Source organism: Vicia villosa, linkage group LG2 (genome assembly GCF_029867415.1).
Source record: "Vicia villosa cultivar HV-30 ecotype Madison, WI linkage group LG2, Vvil1.0, whole genome shotgun sequence".
Classification (NCBI taxonomy): domain Eukaryota; kingdom Viridiplantae; phylum Streptophyta; class Magnoliopsida; order Fabales; family Fabaceae; genus Vicia; species Vicia villosa.
The window spans coordinates 153,068,838-153,088,586 of NC_081181.1; the positions used below are offsets into that span (position 1 = coordinate 153,068,838).

The 19,749-nt window shown below is 31.2% G+C and overlaps 1 protein-coding gene across 1 annotated transcript; it reads left to right on the forward strand.

The window, feature by feature from the left end:
• The first annotated feature begins 1,135 nt into the window (after nucleotides 1–1,135).
• LOC131647102 (ethylene-responsive transcription factor ERF022-like) lies at nucleotides 1,136–1,926 on the forward strand. The gene has a single exon (XM_058917015.1). It carries the CDS (start codon nucleotides 1,203–1,205, stop codon nucleotides 1,803–1,805), a length of 603 nt encoding a protein of 200 aa, XP_058772998.1. The 5' UTR covers nucleotides 1,136–1,202; the 3' UTR covers nucleotides 1,806–1,926.
• Nucleotides 1,927–19,749: the final 17,823 nt, after the last annotated feature.

Genomic DNA, 19,749 nt, shown 5'->3' on the forward strand with positions numbered 1-19,749 from the left:
GTTAATTTGATAGTTCTTATCAGTTTTATTATGTTGAAAGTGTCTTTGTTTATGTGACAACTCTTTCAAAACAGGCCTGCGACGAAGGACAACCTGAAGCGTCGTGGCATCATAAATAACTATTCCTTAAGTTATTTAAGAGTATATGGAAATGACGAAAATATTCTTCATTTTTTCGAGTGTAATTTTTTTAAAGAGTGGTACGACATTTTGAATTGGTTGGATAATTTTAGTGTCTTCCCCTAATGATTCAAGGCACCACATTTAAGTTTTTATGGTTTAATCTCTGATAAAATGAAGATGTTTAAAGGTCTTTAGTTTACTTGGTTAATGGTACACGTTTTATGAAACGAGTGTACTAAGTAGCTTTTTGACCTCCAAAAATTATCAACATTGCATATTTTGGATCAAATTAAAATACTGTCTTGGGCGTCGCTTGGGTAAAAAACAATTTTTACATGATTTAAATCATCGATGGTTCAAGTTGTTAGTTGTCGAGGACACAATATTTTTTATGTATCTTTTTCTGTTATGTGATTTTGTTTGTATGCTGGTTTTGTTCAGAGTTATCTCTTCACACTTCTTGTGTCGAGATAGTTTTATTTATTTTAATATATTTATTTAGCTTTTTAAAAAAAATCATATTCATAAATTAAATTATACATTTTTTCAATTATTAAAAGAGATCATAACGTCACTTAATCCAATCACATAACATAACATGTATGTGACACATAACGTCACTTGATCCAATCACATAACATGTATGTGACACGATGGACTCATAATGCGTGGAGCAAAACACGATTGACACGATTGATTGATAACGCGTGGAGCAAAACACTACATATTAAAAAATTAATATTTTTAAAAATATCTAATTAAAGATAATTATTTCAACTTATTTTCATAAAAAGTATTGTACTTTTGATTATTATGAGTAAACATTTTAATTTAATAAAATAAATATTCAACTCATCTAAAGATTTTACAATAAAATAAATAAATTTATTGACATATATGACATCACAAAATAGTACTCCTATATAATTTAATAAATACAAAAAGCAAGAAAACGTGGCTTTATATTGCTCTCTCACTGACAGCATCTCTCCACTCACCTACGTACCTACGAAGAAATTCACCTTCCAAACAAAACACAGATCTTTGTTATTTATATATCTATCCTTCATCAAATCACAATGGAAGAATCAAACATCATGCAACAAAACAACGTTCCTGCTTCTCCAAAACCGACAACAACATCTTACATAGGTGTTCGAAAGAGAAAATGGGGAAAATTCGTGTCAGAAATACGAGAGCCAGGTAAGAAAACCAGAATATGGTTAGGAAGCTATGAAGAGCCACAAATGGCAGCAGCAGCATATGATGTAGCAGCTTTTCATCTCAAAGGTCGATCCGCGAGGCTCAATTTTCCTGAGTTGGTTGAGAAGCTTCCAATGCCAGCAAGTTCTAAGGGTGAGGATATTCGTGTAGCAGCTCAACAAGCAGCATTGCAGTTCAAGAAGAGGCCAATATCAGAAGGGGGTGTCAATAGCAATAGCAATAGCAATGGCAATGGGAATGGAAATGGAAGTGTTGATGTTCCTGCAGTGAGGGTAGGGCTTTCACCTTCTCAAATTCAAGCTATCAATGAGTGTCCTATGGATTCACCAAACATGTGGATGCAAAGGACAGAAGCAGCACTCATGTTTGGATCATTGGAATTTGATGAATCTAGGAATTATGATGTTTTTGAGTTGAGTGATTGGGAAGAAATTCAGTATGAGTCATTGTGGGACTAGTTCATTATTTATTCAAGAGGTATAGTACTAGATTTATTTAATTATAATAATTAATTCATGTACCCTCTATTTAGGGACCAATATATTAAAGCATCGTATTGTATAAGCAAGACTTATTCAATGGGAAGTATTTTTTTTATCAATTTTTTTGGTCAATTTTCTTTCATATTTTATGTGCCATTTGCTTCTACCGTATGAATTTTTTTTATAGTCATTTAATTACATTACAATAATATTTTTTAGACAAACATATTTATACTGCTTATATATTTTAAAGATGATATTAATAAATTAAATTAATTTTAAAATAAGAATATATCTGATTTTTTCATGAACAATTTAAATTTTTGAAGAACAATGTATTTAATATATTATTAAATATGTATATTTATATACATGTATAAAATATTTATATTTTTTCTTTAAGACAATTTATTAGGTATATTGAAAAACTATTACTCCCTCCGTCTCACAATACGTGTCATATCTTTTCCTTTTTTTTGTTTGTCTCAAATTATTTGTCCATTTAAAATATCAATGTGTTATTTATTATTTCTTTCCACTAACTTACCCTTATTTATTGTAATTTAATTCATTTAAGTACTCCACTACTTATTATTAATAAGATTCTTTTAGTAAATGAGACTTTTTTTTGTAAGCAAGATATATTGAAAAGAAACAAAGTTCTCAAATGGAGATTATAAAGAAATGGTCGAAACCGTGGGGCAAAATTGTCCACCAATTGAAACCTAACTTAAGTAAAACAAAGAGTTTTTGTCAAACTCATAAAAGTTACAATTGGGGTAAGAAATATTTCCAATGAACGACCACCTCCAAACCAATGATTTAACCCCCATACTACATCCCGGATGTTCCAAACTAAATTCTTGAAAATAATACAATTCCTAACATAATTAATCATTTTCTTAAGAAGTGTGAAAATCTCAAAGAGTACACCTATTATGAGACGGAGGAAGTAATATACTAACATATACAATTATATATGTTGACCGTAATTGTTTTATACATGATAATAAATTAAATAATTCTAAATTACATGTTTTTTAACATAATATTTAAAAGTTATATATATATATATATATATATATATATATATATATATATATATATATATATATATATATATATATATATATATATATATATATATATATATATATTAGCAACATGCACTATGCCCTTTAGAATGTGTTTAACATTTACTTGCTAATACATTTTTTTTAAATGAATGAACGTATTTTAAGAAATATAGAAGTAAATTCACACCTACATATCTATTTAAGAAAGAGTATTTTAGCAACATGCACTTTAGTGTGTTAAAAGTATGTTTTGAAACCTTAAGTAATGAAAAGATAAAAACATGTTTTGAGATTGTAAAAACTCAGACCATTGAAAAGAAATAAGAATGTTTATTGAAAAATAATAAGAATGTTTAGTCAGACCATTGAAAAGAAATAAGAATGTTTATTGAAAAGTAAGAAGAATGTTTAGTTTGAGCGGTTTATGGATATAGAGTTTGGTCAGTTCGCTTTGCAGATCTATTTATTTAATGTTAGAATATTGAATAAATATTAATTTAAAAATAGTATAAATTAATATGACATGATATTATAAGATATTTATAATATTTTATTATAATAATTAATGGGTTTTATTTTGGGTTTTGTTATGGATCGGTTGGATTTTAAGGGAGAAATAAGAGTTTAGTGAATTTTAAGGGAAAACATCGAAAGACAAGAGTTTTTGGAAAATCTTTGGAGGTACCTAAGGGGATTGGAAATACTTCTAAACACTTAGGGTTTGAGTGATTCATATAATGAGAGTTGAAGAGATTGAGAAACACTTGGGTAAAAAATAGGGGGTTTGTTCTTGGGAACTCTGAAGGCGAGGATATTTTCTTGTAACTCATTTTCTAGTATCTTGTAACAATTTTCTAAATATAGTGAATTGGAGAGGTGCTTTCTCCTTCAGACGTGGATCTTTTCATCGAATTGGGTAAACTTTTCGCCTTTCTCACCTTATTCTCTTCTGTTATATTTTCTGTTTATTAGTTATTCTTGTAGAAGAAAATTTATTTTAGTTGTTACTGTTTTTTGTCCCCACACATCAAATTTCTTGGTGTGATTGAACCGTGAAAAGTTTCTTTTGATTAATTCTTCTATCAATTTCATAACAAGTGGCACCCATCGTGGGGCAAAGGGGGATCGTTTACAAGTGAGCCCCATGAGTAAATGGGAGATCGAGAAATTTTCCGGAAACAACGACTTTGGGTTATGGAAAGCTAATATGCAAGCAATTTAAATTCAGTAGAAGTGTATTGATGCTTTAAAGGATGAAGCATTGATGCATGCAACACTTACACATGTACAGAAGACCGAGATGGTGGATAAGGCTAGAAATGTCATTATCTTGTGCTTCGAGGATTAAGTTCTAAGAGAAGTCTCCAAGGAGGTAATTGTGATTGTGATGTGGGAAGAACTTGAACCTTTGTATAAGACCAAGACTTTGGCTCTCAGGTTGTGTCTAAAACAACAACTTTATTCATTTTGAATAGTGAAGAACAAATCTTTAGTTGAACAGTTGGGAGAATTTCATAAGATTATTGATGATCTTGAGAATATTGATGTGAAAATCGATGATAAGGACAAGCCTCTACTCTTGTTCAGTTCATTACCCAAATCATTTGAACACTTTAAGGATGGTCTTCTTTATGGTAAGTAAGCTACTATCTGTAACACCCTTCTAAACCCCGCGGAAATTTATAAAATAATTCAGAGTAAAACATGAAAACAAGGGTGCCACAATTCCAATTAAAACAATTTATCATAAATTCATTGTCATGCTTTCACTAAGGAACAATTCATCATAATACATAAACATCTCATGTTAACACAGCAGAAAATTCATCATACGGATAAGCATAACACCATCTATGCAATATCCCACAGAATCTAATACAATAACAACACGATAGAGTATCATCATAAACTCTAAACTAGCGTTCCCCCAGTGTTACAATATCAGAGCATGACACCTGACGCTACACTAAAACACTGACTTATGAGCTAATCCTCACCAAGTCGAAAGCAGCTATCCTCAATCTGAAAATGTCAACAGTAAGGGTGAGTCTCATCATAGTTAACAAATGTTATTGCATCTTAAATAACAACACATCATAGTTATATTATTCACCCAATTTCATCATATTCAGATTATCAGGAACATCCATCATTTACACAAACGTCAACAAAACACATCTTTCAAACAGACAATCATACTCAACATTAATTCAACAAAACAAACAACCAACACGTCATCAATATTTATAACACTGGAATACTTCCAATCATGTTATAAAAGTATGCATATGTATGAACTGACACTATGCATGTGGTACCAACCTCATCAAATGGGAATAACCCATGATCGATCCAACATCATCAAGATACGGCCCTGCCAGCACAGATTCCACACAATGGGAATCATGCCCTTTACTGATCCAACACACCCTTATGGATACAGTATCATCAATGAATATGAATGAATGCAACATATACAACATACTTATACCATCGTCAAGTCTAATGAGTAACATCATCAAATACCCATTTCATCATCATCATCATCATCATTGTTAAGTGCCAAAATGTAGTTATTTTGTGTTTGTAAATAATGGCACTTATCGATACTTTTTGTTAATACCGTTTGAATAATTCCCCGTTTTTGTGTATATTTGTATCGTTTGTGTTTTGTTACGTTTTCGTGTAAATATATACCATTTGATAGTTTTGTTGTCTTTTTGTAGGTATTTATGCGTGTTCGAAGCTTTGAGGAATAAAGTGTCGAAGACACAGCGGCGAGCACGCGATTTTACCAATTCTTCGACGGACAAAGCTCAAAATAAGGATGATAAAAATCATCAATTTGGTTGCAATTTATTCATTGTTAGATAGAGCATGAAATAAGCTTTCCAACGCTTCGAACCGGGCACAAATCGGAGTTACGGTTCTCAAGATATGACCAAAATAAGATTTCCATTTTCTGTTGAGCGGGCTAAGCGGGCTTGACCGCGCTAAGCGCGGTCTGGGAGCATTTTTGACCCGTTTGGCAGAAATTTGGGCGCTTAGCGCGGGTTTTTGGCGCTAAGCGCGGTCTGGAGGTTTCAGAACAATAAAAAACAGCCCGCTTAGCGCGCTGGGCGCGCTTAGCGCGGTCTGCGACTTCAGTTTTGGTATATATGTTGTAAAATCACATTTTTAGGGTTTTTTATCACCTCTTTCCCCCATGGAAGAGCTCTGGTCCAATTTTGATAGTTTAGAGGCTTGGGAAACACCATTGGGTGCGACGTCATGTGGATTGATCATGGATCTGTCTCGATTTCATTGTACCGGTGAGATCTTTCCGGTTCATCTTCTCTCTTCCCTTTGTTTCATTCCAATGGTGGGTGTTGTATGTATGTTTCTACTCTTATTGTATGTATATTTGTGGATCTTGGGATCGTTTATATATTCGCTTTACAAATCATCATTGTTGTTGTTCTTGATCTTTTTGCTTAAATGCTCTGGATTTGTGTTGTTGCAGACATGGACACCATAGATCTTGATTAGGAATGATAACTGTTAGTTTCTGGGTTGCAGACATGGATTTAGGACTAACAATCGTAGTGGGTATCGAGTCTAATGCCTCCGTGTTGTTTGTGTCGGTGGAGAAATCGCTGATGAGAATAGTACGGTTGAGCTTTCGTCGGTGTTGCAGACATGGACACCGATGTGGCATCTCGGGTGATGCCCGGTGATGTTGATGCGTATTGTGAGTGTCGAGCGATAGATCTTCAGATTTAAGTATTCGACGGGTAGAACGAAATGCAATTCCATAACTATTTCTCTTAGACTATTGAGATTGTTTATCTGCTTTTATTTACTTTTCCCGCATTTACTTTCCGCACCCAAATCATGAAACTTAGAACGCGAGATAGTCGAACGGCAGTTTTTCTCAACCAATCTCTGTGGACTACGATACGATATAACCTATATCACCCGGTAATAAATAATACCTATTACTTTTTGCTTGCCGTTTTACCGCTTCAACAATCATCAAAGTATGTTTATATACATTAGCATCATTCAAATACAATCAATTATCATCATCATCATCATTAAAGAACATACATGTGTCCACATCAATCATCATCATCAATAATAAGAACACACATGTATCCACATCATTCCAAAGCAAATCAGTCATCATCATACAACTCTCAACAAATCATCACATCATAATGTTTTTCAAAACAACATCTTATATTGTCACATTTCATCATATATGTCAACAATATATCATCCAATTAAACAAATCGTCACATGATTAATATTTCAACGTAGCATGTATTTAACACATCTCATCACATATATGTACAATACATCACTCACCAAGAAATAAAATCATATTTAAAAATAATTGGATTCGCACCTCATTCCATCATTTAAAACATAGGCTATCTCATAAGATTCATCGTGCTCGAAACGGCACTAAAAACAGACCTACGGTTCTAAAGTTACACATCATTTAACTCTTCTAAGAAAACAACTAACGCTACAGCACGCGGCGCAACCAAGGTTCGCGGCGCGACCTGAACCACACAAACGCGTTCGCGGCGCCAACCTATGCACGCGGCGCGATACGAGAAAACAAGTACGCCTTCGCGGCACCAACACATGGACGCGGCGCGACCTGAGCGTATCATAACTTCTTGGAATTCTGTCCAACGGTTCGCGGCGCGACCTGGCGATTTTGCAGAATTACGGGTCTGCGTTCAGACTCTGCGATCTCACCCAATTTGAGTCCAAAACTGACTCTAAACATCATATACAGGCAGTTAATCATCAATTGCATCATTATTCATCATCACACATCAAAACAACACATAATCAATCAATAATCCATGCAATTTTCATCAATTCATAACCTCCCTAAACCCGACATATAATCCAATTGACTCAACAACATCCCTAATCAATATTATTATCCAAGAATACGATAATAGATGATAACCGGAGAGTCCCCCCTTACCTTAGCCAAAGATTCTTGATTAGCCCTCTTCCTCTTCTGTTCCTCTTTCACGTATCAGCACTTCTACTCTTCTGCTCCTCTTCCACATCTATTTTCCTTTTTTCCTCAATTCCTTATTTTTATGAAAATAGATTTAATTTAGTAAAAAGGCCTACTAATATAGCACCCCCCCTCTTTACTAACACCACATCAAGCCCAATAACCTCTTTTTCTATAATTCTTCAATTAAATCCAATCAAATGCCAAATAATTATAAATAATAATTTAATTTCTGATTAAATTAAAATTATAAAATATGGGGTGTTACACTATCACTTTGGATGAAGTCCAAACGACGGTAAAATCCAAAGAATTTTCAAAGGTGGAATATTTGAAGATTGAAAATAGTGGTGAATGCTTGAGTGTTTATAGAGGATGAATTGAGCATAGAGGAACTTCCAAATCAAAGAGGTTTGACAAGTCAAAGGTAAAATATTTTAATTGTCATAAAATCTGGCACTTCAAGAAGGATTGTCCTGAGAGAAAGGTCAATGATGATTCTTTTTAAGTTGCAGTTGCCTTGGATGAGGATGATTATGAGAGGGTTGGTGCACTAGTGGTATCAGGTTTATACACTGAAGATAGTTGGGTCATAGACTCAGGTTGCTCTTATCACATGTGGCCAAGAATAGAATCCTTTGAGACTTTGAAACTGAAGCAAGGTGGAGTAGCTCGCCTTAGTAACAATAAGGCTTGCAAGATTCACGATATTGGTACATTCATACTTAAAATGTTCTATGATCATGAGTTTCTTCTTCACAGTGTGAGTTATGTTCCAGAACTCAAGCGAAATTTGTTATCTATAAGTATGTGAGATGATCTAGGCTATTGCACAAGAGTAAAACATGGAGTGATGAAGATTTCACATGATGAAGTGATTATAGCTAAATGGTCTAAAATATGTGGTATACATATTTTAGATGGTTCAAATATTGTTGTCCATTCATTATTAACTAGTGGAGGCTTTCATGACAAGAAAGAGCTTTGGGATTTGATGTCAAGGCATTATGAATGAATGCTTGAAGGATGTTTCAGAAGTGTATGGTGAATTTTTCATAAAACAAGGGATAAAAATTGCATGAGACCACTAAGTTGTCATTGAGTTTCTAGGGTAAGGCTGGTGTTAAAGAATCTTATTTGGTTGTCAAAGAGTATCTTTAAAGGAAGAAGAGTAAAAACCAAGGGATAAACCTTTTATAAACTATGGCGGAGAAAATTTAGTATAAGGTGGAGTTTCCTACATTGCCACTAGTAATAGTGAGGGAACGGTTACACAAATTTCATATTATCATTTAACTCGTGATAAGGTAATGAGGGGATTGTAGCATCTCAAAGGGACGACTATGCTAGTCTTGGTTGTTATGCTTTGAATATGGTTGAACGGTTGCAAAATTTAGAAAGAAGGACCTTCAGGGAGGCATTTGAAAGTAGGCAGAGTCAATGATGGTTGAAGAATTCTTGCATATTGTTAAATTACCTAGGCAGAAAAAGGTGATTGGAAACAAGTTGGTGCAAGTGGAGAGATCAAGATTTAAGGGTGTTTTCAACTTAATCAAGGTTATTAAATAGTGTTTCAATATGGTAGAGAGCATCAAGATGATTGATGATTAAATTCGCATCACCATAGTTTCAAGTCAAGGTAGAGATTGTTGAAGTATGTCTTAAAACCTTAAGTGATGAAGAGAAAGAAAACATGTTTCAAGATTTCTAGAAATCAAGAAGCCGAAAAGCAGCAAGAAGGTTCGGTTTGGGTGGTTTGCGGATATCGGGTTTGGCTGGTTCGGTTTGTGTATCCATTTATTTAATATTAGAATATTGATTATATATATTGTTTATATTAATATAAAAATATATTATAAAATATTTATAATATTTTATTCTAACAATTAATGGGTTTTGTTTTGGGCTTTGTTATGGATCTATTGGACTTTAGTAATTATAAATATGTATCTCTTCTGTTATTATAGTGTGAAAATTTTAGAGTCTTAGAGCAAAAAGCGATAAATAAGAGTTTAGGAATTCTAAGGGAAAATTTAGATAGGCAAAGGTTTTTGAAAAACCTTTCAAGTTATTTATGGGGATTGGAAATCCTTCTAAACATATTGGGTTTGAGTAATTCATATATTAAGAGTGGGAAAGGTTGGAAAATACTTGGGTAAAAATTAGGAGTTTGTTCTTGGGAACTCTAAAGACGAGGGTTATTTTCTTGTAACTTATTTGTAATATCTTGTAACAACTTTTTGAGTATAGTGAATTGGAGAGCTGCTCTATCCCCTAGACATAAATCTTTTGATCGAATTGGATAAACAAAACTTTTGTCTTTCTCGCCTTATTTTCTTTTGTTATATTTTCTGCTTATTGGTTATTATTGCTAAAGGCAGTAATTTTGGTTCCTGCTGTTCTTTGTCCTCACACATCAAATGTTTTGGTGTGATTGAATTGTGAATAGTTTTTTCTAATTAATTATTCTATCAAGAGATCAATATTAGTAGATATTTTAAATTTGACCATATAATTAGTTATTTGATTGTCTTCACGGAGAGTGTGAATAACTTCAAATAAATTATTTTCAAATAAAATATATTCAATACCTTGAATCAACATCGTATATTTTGATACTTGTTCAAGGGATGTCAATGAAGCTGGTATAGTGGGATAAGTATGTATAATGTGTCGTATCATTAATGTCCATGTCTTTGGCTGACGATTGGCCTTTATGAATGACAAGAAATTCTGCGTGGATGATATCTGAAGAGTTTAGAATAAAAAATGGAGAAGTCGCATGTCATATCCCTGATGAGGTTTAAAAGGTACCATCAAAGCCAATATGAGCTTGCGTGCCAACACAACTTCCCTAAACGTTGGTAATAATGCATGAAGAGTTAAGGAAGTATCACTTGAAAACATTTTTTTGTTCCATGTTCATGGTTTACCAAAACAAATGTGAAAGGAGTTCTTCATGGCATAACCACAGAGACGGATCTAAGTAGTGCTAATTGGGGTCAAGTGACCCCACTTGATTTTTTTCATTAAAACTAATAATAATAGTTATTGATATATTGATCCCACATAAAATATCTTAATGTCTCCACAACACTCATCTACTTTAAATTTTATCTTATAGGAAACATAAATCTTACACTTAATTTTTCTTTATTGTTTTTATTTTCAAAAGTAATTGCAAATTAAAAAGGTATGAGGAAGTTGAATAGAGTTTTTTAAGTAAATCTATCGTAGCATCATATTTCTTAATTCTTTCATTCTATTTTCTTTTTTGTCTTCTTCTTTCTTCTACACACTACTTTATTTTTTTCTTCACAAATCTCCAACTTTAAATCTTTTTTTTATCTTTTATCAAAGTGAAGCTAAAAGACAATCATTCTAGTAAGTTTCTTCCTTCATTTTTTTCTTTGGGTATATTATTATATTATTGTGTTGTGATTTTATATTTTTGTCTTAATTTTTATGATGTTTTTAATTTTAAGCTTATGTTTGTAATTATATCTGAATCAAGTAACTAATTAGAGTTATATTTTTATGTGTTAGAAATGGAAAAGTATTTTAAAAGAAAATCAACATTAGAGTCTCAACAAGTTAATGAAGTGGAAAATACATCAACACAACAATTAGAGCCATCTTTGAAAAAAAAGATTTTTAGATGTTGATTTGGATAATCTTCCTGCTGATCCTGGAAAGAGGAATCAAATGTCATGTTATCATCCAAATGATCGAGATGAAATCCGAAAAGCTTATTTACAAAAAGGGCCTTTTCAACCAAAGGAGCATAATTTTCCACAACGACAAATTGGTACGTCTTTACGTAAGTTCAATCCTGATTGGTTTCTAGAATTTGGTAGTTGGTTGGAATATAGTGTATCAAAAGATGTTGTGTTTTGTTTATGTTGTTACCTTATGAGATATGAGATAGGAGAACACAAAGGTTGGAATGCATTTGTGACTGGGGGATTTTTAAATTGGGAAAAGAAAGATAGACTCAATGTCCATGTGGAAGGTCCTAATTGTGCTCACAATCAAGCTTGGAGAAAATGTAATGCACGAATGAATCAAAAACAACATATTGACGTTGCTATCAACAAAAAATCTGACTTGATTAAAAGGGAATATCGGATTCATTTAACTGCAATAGTTGATTGTATTAGACTTTTATTAAAGTTGGGATTGACATTTCGTGGTGATGATGAATTGATGAATTCAAAGAATAAAGCTAATTTTCTTGAGATTCTACAATTTCTTTGTAATAATAATGAAGAGATTGATAAAGTGTTGAAAAAAGCTCGGGGAAATCTCAAATTAGTGTCACCTAGCATTCAAAAAGATATTGTGAAAGCTGCTGTTTGTGAGACCACAAAAGTTATTATTGATGATCTTAACAATGATTTGTTCTCTATTTTAATTGATGAATCTCGAGATGTTTCAGTTAAAGAGCAAATGGTTGTTGTTTTACGCTATTTTAATTTATGATCTTAACAATGATTTGTTCTCTATTGACCTTGACCCTACTTATTAAAACATTTGGATCCGTCCCTGCATGACCACCCAAGCAAAAGTGATACACGGGGATGGTTTCATGAGATATACATGTAAAGTTAAGATTTCTTCAAGTCTACTAGATCCATACGCCAAATAGGTTATGACAGGGTGCCATGAATCTCATTTTTTAGCCAAAAATTTCAAGTACGGGCCTAATAAAAACAAGAATGAGTAAAACCAGTGTACTGTCAAAGGCTTCTAGATTCCCTATAGTCAATAATGCAATGAAGAAATGGATCTTTTCTATGTCACATCTTAAGCATATAGTTAAGCGACCATGTTGTGGTGATGAAGCAGAGAAGGTGTAAGAACATAATTATGGCAGGCAATCCAAAAGAGAAACTTAATCTTTTTCAATAATAAGAGTTTCAAGATCTATTGTTAGGATTGGGTGATCCGTTAGGATCAAGTCAATTTTCTTTTTTGTATGGAATCCAAATAGTAACCATCCTTTGTATTGTAAGTGTCATTTATGTGATCAGATAAATTGAAGACAACTTCTAAATTGAGGTTGAAGCTTATAATCTTGTTGGTGAGCTCAATGATAATATCAATGCACTACTGAGAAAAACCATGTTACCTCGGTGTGAAAAAAGAGATTTACCTCGGCTTCATAGGGAAGGTAACAAAGGGCGTCAAGAAAACTTACCACTTTTCTCCTCGGTTATAGTTCCATTGAGAGAAAAGTTATATTGGTCATGGGTTTGATCCCCATCAACAGAATTTTTATATTTTCAAAACTAGAAAACGTGTGCCACTATACCTCTCGATTTCTGTTAATATTCGAGGTAGAAAGTATGTATTTACCTCGGTTCAAATTAAAAACCGAGGGGGAAACGTTTTTTTGCCATTTTTAAATTATTTTAAATTTTAATTTGACCAGTATTTTTTTAGACATAATCTATATGCACATTTTTTACAGAGTTTATATATACACATCTGTACCAAAACCAGAACACTATATTTTATAAAATAACATAACATATTATACACATAATAACAAATTACATTGTTTACAAAATTTGTAACAAAATCTAATATAAACATATCTAAAATGGTAAACCAAGAGAACCTATAGACATATTTGATAACAAATACATATGTATAACATAAAATTTATACACATTGTTTACAGCAACCAAGAGAAACTAGTGTTGTTGAAGTTCATAAAATGATAGAAAGAAATCAGCCCAACGTGAACATATGTCACTTATATCTTTTTGTGGAAATGGTGTCAGGTATTTAAACACCTATAATTTGACTAAAATTTAAATTAGGACAACCATATAATAACAACATTAAAGATCCATTCTCCACAAAAACAATAACATAAACCTTTTACTAACTAACAAACAACAAAATATCCAACATATATTTCATAAGGATAAAGTGACAACTAACAACTAACATATGTTACCTAATAACTTAACAACTAACATAAACAAATTACATGCATGTGGATAAAGTGAATACCTTAACACATGAATCAGTGATATTTTCGGAGACAATATCCAACATATGTTTCATAATATAGTACTTACACGAATATTTATTAGGTTGTTTCCTCGTCTACAAATAATTTTCATATAGTTATTAATACACAAAAAATACAAGTAATACATTAGCAAAAAATAAAAGAATGTCAAAAAGTACAGGTAATACTTACTATTGGGAAAAAAGAACTTTGAATTTGTATTTCTTACTTTACGAGCCATTAAATTGTATCCTTGCATACCTCTGCATGTTGGAAAAAAATTAAACATGATTAAAAATATTCAAAACTAAATGTAAAATTTGACTATTACAAATAATTACGCGCTCAAAATGTCTTTCATCGTTGAATCAAGATTATAGTTTAACGAGCATAGCATAATTACACTGTTTTGCTTGGGACATACAATTATTAGTTGACAATGTCCATTGCATAAACATCGAGAATAATCAATAATGTGTATAAATTTGTTTTATAAAAGAAAACACAAATTTATATTTACTTACTAATGGAAAACGGTGCTAGGTAGCATTCTCTTTTCTCTTGAATTAACATATTTTGTTTGTACTTCTGGACAACGTTTGGTCCCTGTTGTTGAAATTAAATATTGGATAGGTCTAAGAAATAATATGTTGTTCAGTCTCTTTCTGCAGGTACCTAAATGTTAACACAAAAGTCAAATCTTGACGTGAGTCTTGACATTAAAAGTATTTGAGATCAAAGAATATAAATTGAAATCACCACAAAATATGTACTTAAGTACACCATAATTATAGTATGGTTATGTCCGGCCAATTAATACCCTGCAAAATATAACTCTTTCCAATTATATAATATTGACTTGGTTCATGTTCTAATGTTATCACGATTGTGTCTTCCATCTCCTCTACCACCCTTGATAATCTTAGCATGTTACATGGTTGAGGTATTGTGGTTTTAAAATTGTGTTATGGGGCAGAACAACTACCTTTCGTGTTTGCACCACCCAAAACAACCTTCTCAGTTATGCCAAACTTATTTAAATTTAGGTGAATGAGTACACTCATCGATTTCAATTACTGCATTACAAGAACAACTACAACACAATACATAAATTTAAATACACAAACAACAACACACAACACAAATTTTTTAAACCAAACTTATACTTACCCCAATTACATCCCGGGTACACTTCTCCCTCATCTACTCTATCAACTTCTCCCATTCCTCCTCGGCCAACCTCTCATGTTCTTTCTGATGCACCATCTCCTGTTTCTCTTGAATCAACCTTTCACGCACCTCTTGGATCGATCTATCACGCTCCTTCTGATGCACCCTCTCCCATTCCTCCCAAGTCACACTCTCTCTCTCTCTCTCTCTCTCTCTCTCTCTCTCTCTCTCTCTCTCTCTCTCTCTTGTGCTCCCTGAGTCAACTTATCCTGATGCACCGTATATGCTTTTCTAAATAATTTTATCATATTCAAATAGTAAAATTCATATGCACCTTATATGTTTGCCTAAATAATACTACCCTAACAAACCCTTGACTCAATTAATAATCATGTTTAGATAGAGAAGTGCAATTTTTAGAATTGTGGTGGTTGAAACTGCCTTAATGTTCACATTTAGACCACCACTTTTCATCAGTTTCTTATAATGTTTCTCAAGATGCTATTTGGATAGATCCAGTTTTGGAGAATTTTGGCGATTAAAACCACCACAATATTCATATATAGACTCCATAATATTATCTAAACAAACTCAATTTTTTAAAATTGTGGCGGCTCAAACTTTATAATGTTCACATTAGAAGTTACAATTTACTAGTTTTTTTTTAGTGTTTGTTTGGAGTTACTCGTCTCATATATGAATTTAAGGAAAAATATATTTTTTCAGTATTATGTTTACTTTAGTAATATATGATGCAAATGGTTAATTTATTTGTAGGATAATGCTTTTGTTTGGTGAATTGTTTATTGATTAATTTGTTATATAATAAGTATTTACAATTATGTTTTTTATTTGTAAGGTGGTTAGTTTCTTTGTAAGATGTATTTGATTCCTAAATATTTGAATTTATATTGTTGTTTGTCTTATAATTCAAAAAATGATTGATTAGTACTTTCTTTAAAATATTTATGTATCAGAGACGCGTCTTTGTATTCTCAGGACTTTATTGGACTTATAGTTATACCTCATCAGATTTGATTGAGTTTAAAGTTGGGTTCAAGTCTATAAAATTGACTACGTCTATTGATAATCCCTCACCTCTAGCTCCTTTTTGTAATCTGGATCCTTCTAACATTAGTACCTAGGGTTTAATAGTAATGACAAGGTTCATCTCACAAAGTGGATCTTAAACTTTCACACCAGTATGTTGTGCTAAAAAGCTTGTGACACCGAACCCTTAACAACTCGCATGGGCATATATTTCAATGCATTTAGTTTAAGACAATTTTTTTTATAGACTCCTGTTTTGTTGGGACTGAGGTAAAATCCTAAAATATTTTTATATTTTGGAAATGCATTTTCGAAAATAATTTTTTTAGAAAAAAAAAGTTATTTTGAATGTGCACTTTTGAAAAAACTATTTTTTTTTAAATGTATTCGAAGATGCACTTCTGAAATAACTCTTTAGAATATTTTGGAAAAGCACTTCCGAAATATCAACGCCCACAATTTAACCATGTCTAAGAAGTACAAGCTTTTGTAAATCTGAAAAATTCTTTTTTTGGTTTGACTTCAACAAGGCTTGCTGATGCTCTTTTTCATCAAGTTTTTGATATTTACAACGCTTTCTAAACCTTTTCATATCTTTCCTTTTGACAATGTTCTCAAACTATTTTTTAAGAGACAAGAAGAACAACCACAAGGGAAAAAGAAGAAAACAGTTTTGAACAATAATCACAAATTCAAACATGACTTCACAAACTCACCTCAATTCTTCAAAATCTTACAACCAAGCAAAGAATCAAAAAGAAGGAAAGAAACGCTGTCCATCATTCGAATTGCCAAAACAGCTCTGTCGAAATAAGCCACGAGCAGCCATAATCGTTGAAATTAGTTCTTATTATTATTAATTAATTAAGACAATCGCTTTTGTAAATCTGGAAAATAATCTTTTTAGCCATAATCGTCGAAATTAGTTATTATTATTATTAATTAATTAATTAATTAATTAATTAATTAATTAAGAGTGAAGATTCATTTTGGTCCCTCACAAAAATCAAACAACCCAAATTAGTCTCTCACAAAAAAAGGATTCGATTTAATCCCTTACAAAATTTAACCGGACCATATTAGCCCTTATGTTAATATTTTTACCAAATCGGTTTTTCATTACTTTTAAACCGTGACTGACCTGCCGCATTGGCTTTTATTTTTTATTTTTCATTTTTTAAATACTAAATTAATTTTTAATTATAATTTCACTTTTAAACAATTCTGAATTAATAATATCAAAAAAGTCAAAATTGTTTTTTATATGGAATTGAACCTATGACCTTTAACCAATATCTTAAGTCCTTACCACTATTTCAATGTATATTCATGATAAATAATTCTTATAATTTTAGAAATAATAAATAATATAGAATTTAAAACAAAAAAAAAGTTAAAATTTGTACCAACGGGATCTCAAATTCAAATCTATTTAAGTTAAATGATAGTCACTTTACAACTAGACAAGTCAATTTATATTGTTAATATTATTAATAATGAGTACTTAAGTTAATAATTCATAACAAATATTTACTTATTTCAAATTAAAAAAATAAATATTTACTAATATTAAATAATACAAAAATTTATAAATAAAATTAATAAAATATAAATTCTAAATAAAATTAATCAAATAAAAATAAATAAATTAATATTTAATTGAATTACTACTAAATTAATTGATTACTGTTTAGTTTGTATTAATTGAATTACTAATTTAATAATACAAACTAAACAATAATTAAAAATCCTAAATAAAATTAATCAAAATAAATAAATAAATAATAATTAGTAGGATTACTATTAAATTAATTAATTATTATTTAATTTGAATTAATTTGAAATAAGTAAATATTTATTTGTGTGTTATTTAATTTCAATTACATATAATTTAATTTATTTCTAATTGATTAAATATATTGAGGTTTTACATTTAATAAATTTTATTTTTAAATTGGTGTATTATTTGAAATTAGTAAATCAAAGAGGTTCGAAAATCCATTGATATAAATTTTATAATTTTTGTTCAACTAATTTTATTTAGGATTTATTTATTATAAATCCTAAATTAATTGACTTACTATTAACATTAATTGATTCCTTATAAATTTTTTTTTGCCTTTTTGATATTATTAAATTAGAATTGTTTAAAAATGAACTTATAATTAAAAATTAATTTAGTATTTAAAAAATAAAAATAAAAAATAAAAGCCAACGTGGCAGTCTAGTCACGGTTAAAAAATATCAAAAAACCGATTTGATAAAAATATTAACAGAAGGACTAATATGGTTCGGTTAAATTTTGTAAGGGATTAAATCGAGTCCTTTTTTTTGTGAGGGACTAATTTGGGTTGTGTGATTTTTGTGAGGGACCAAAATGGGTCTTCACTCATTAATTAATTAAGACAATCCCTTTTGTAAATCTGGAAAATAATCTTTTTGGTTTGACTTTAACAAGGCTTGTTGATGCTCTTTTTCATCAAGTTTTTGTTTTGGAGAAGAAGAAGTCATGGCCATGGAAGATTTTTGTTTTCGGAAATCCATCTCCGAAATAATTGAAAATGTGAAATGGGTTTTTGTTTTCGGTCTTGTAACATAGATTTATTGAGTAAATATCTAACAATATTAATTTTATACAAGATCAAAATCTTTATGAGTAATAAATAATATTCGTGTTTGGTACGAACATAAAATAGAGCAATATTGAAAATGACTTAATCTTAAATCTCTTTAGGAAATTGACCTTTTCCATGAGACTTTGCAACTCTTTCTTGGTGTTGGGAGGCCTATCTTCCAAAATGACATTTGCTTTGTCTTTTTCTACACAATCCCTTTGTTGTGCACGAAAACATAAAAAATTATCCGTTTATAACCCAAACATTTGATTGGGTTCATCTTTGGCTCATTCTAGTTCTTCAGTGAATTTTACTATATAAACCTTTTTTCTTTTGCCAGTAAGATCCACTCATATTCTCTCCATTCTTATTTATAAGCAAACTTTAACTTTTTAAATTTATTAAATAAATGATGTATCTAGTTTTTATATCATTCAAATACAACATTTATTTAATGAATCTAAAAAGTAAAAATTTGCTTATAAATAAGAATGGAGAGAATATATCCCAAGGCCCTAGAACACCTAAATGTTGTCTTGTTAGTGATCCGCTCGGTTAGAATGTTTTATTGTAACCACAATATCAATCCATGAAAGTAAGAACAATGTGGCTATACATCCTTCTTTGTTTGGTAAACCGTGTTTAACTAACTCTGTAGTCTAATCAGGCATACAAAAGCAGTGTTTGTAACATTCAGTCAGTTCCACCAATTGATGCTTTTCCGTCTAACTTTAGTAGTCCGCTAACTTTAGTCATTCTATATTCTTCAAAAGCCCTCATATTGACCTCCACTTATGGGTCTTGTACTTCAAAGATTGGCAATTTCCTCTGAATAAACAAACTATTTGCCTACTTAAGTTAATTTCAATATCCTCAATCGACCTATTTTGAGACTCTTTGGCTTCCAACACCCTGACTTTGGCTTCCATCAACTCAAGCTGGTCCAATGGGTTCC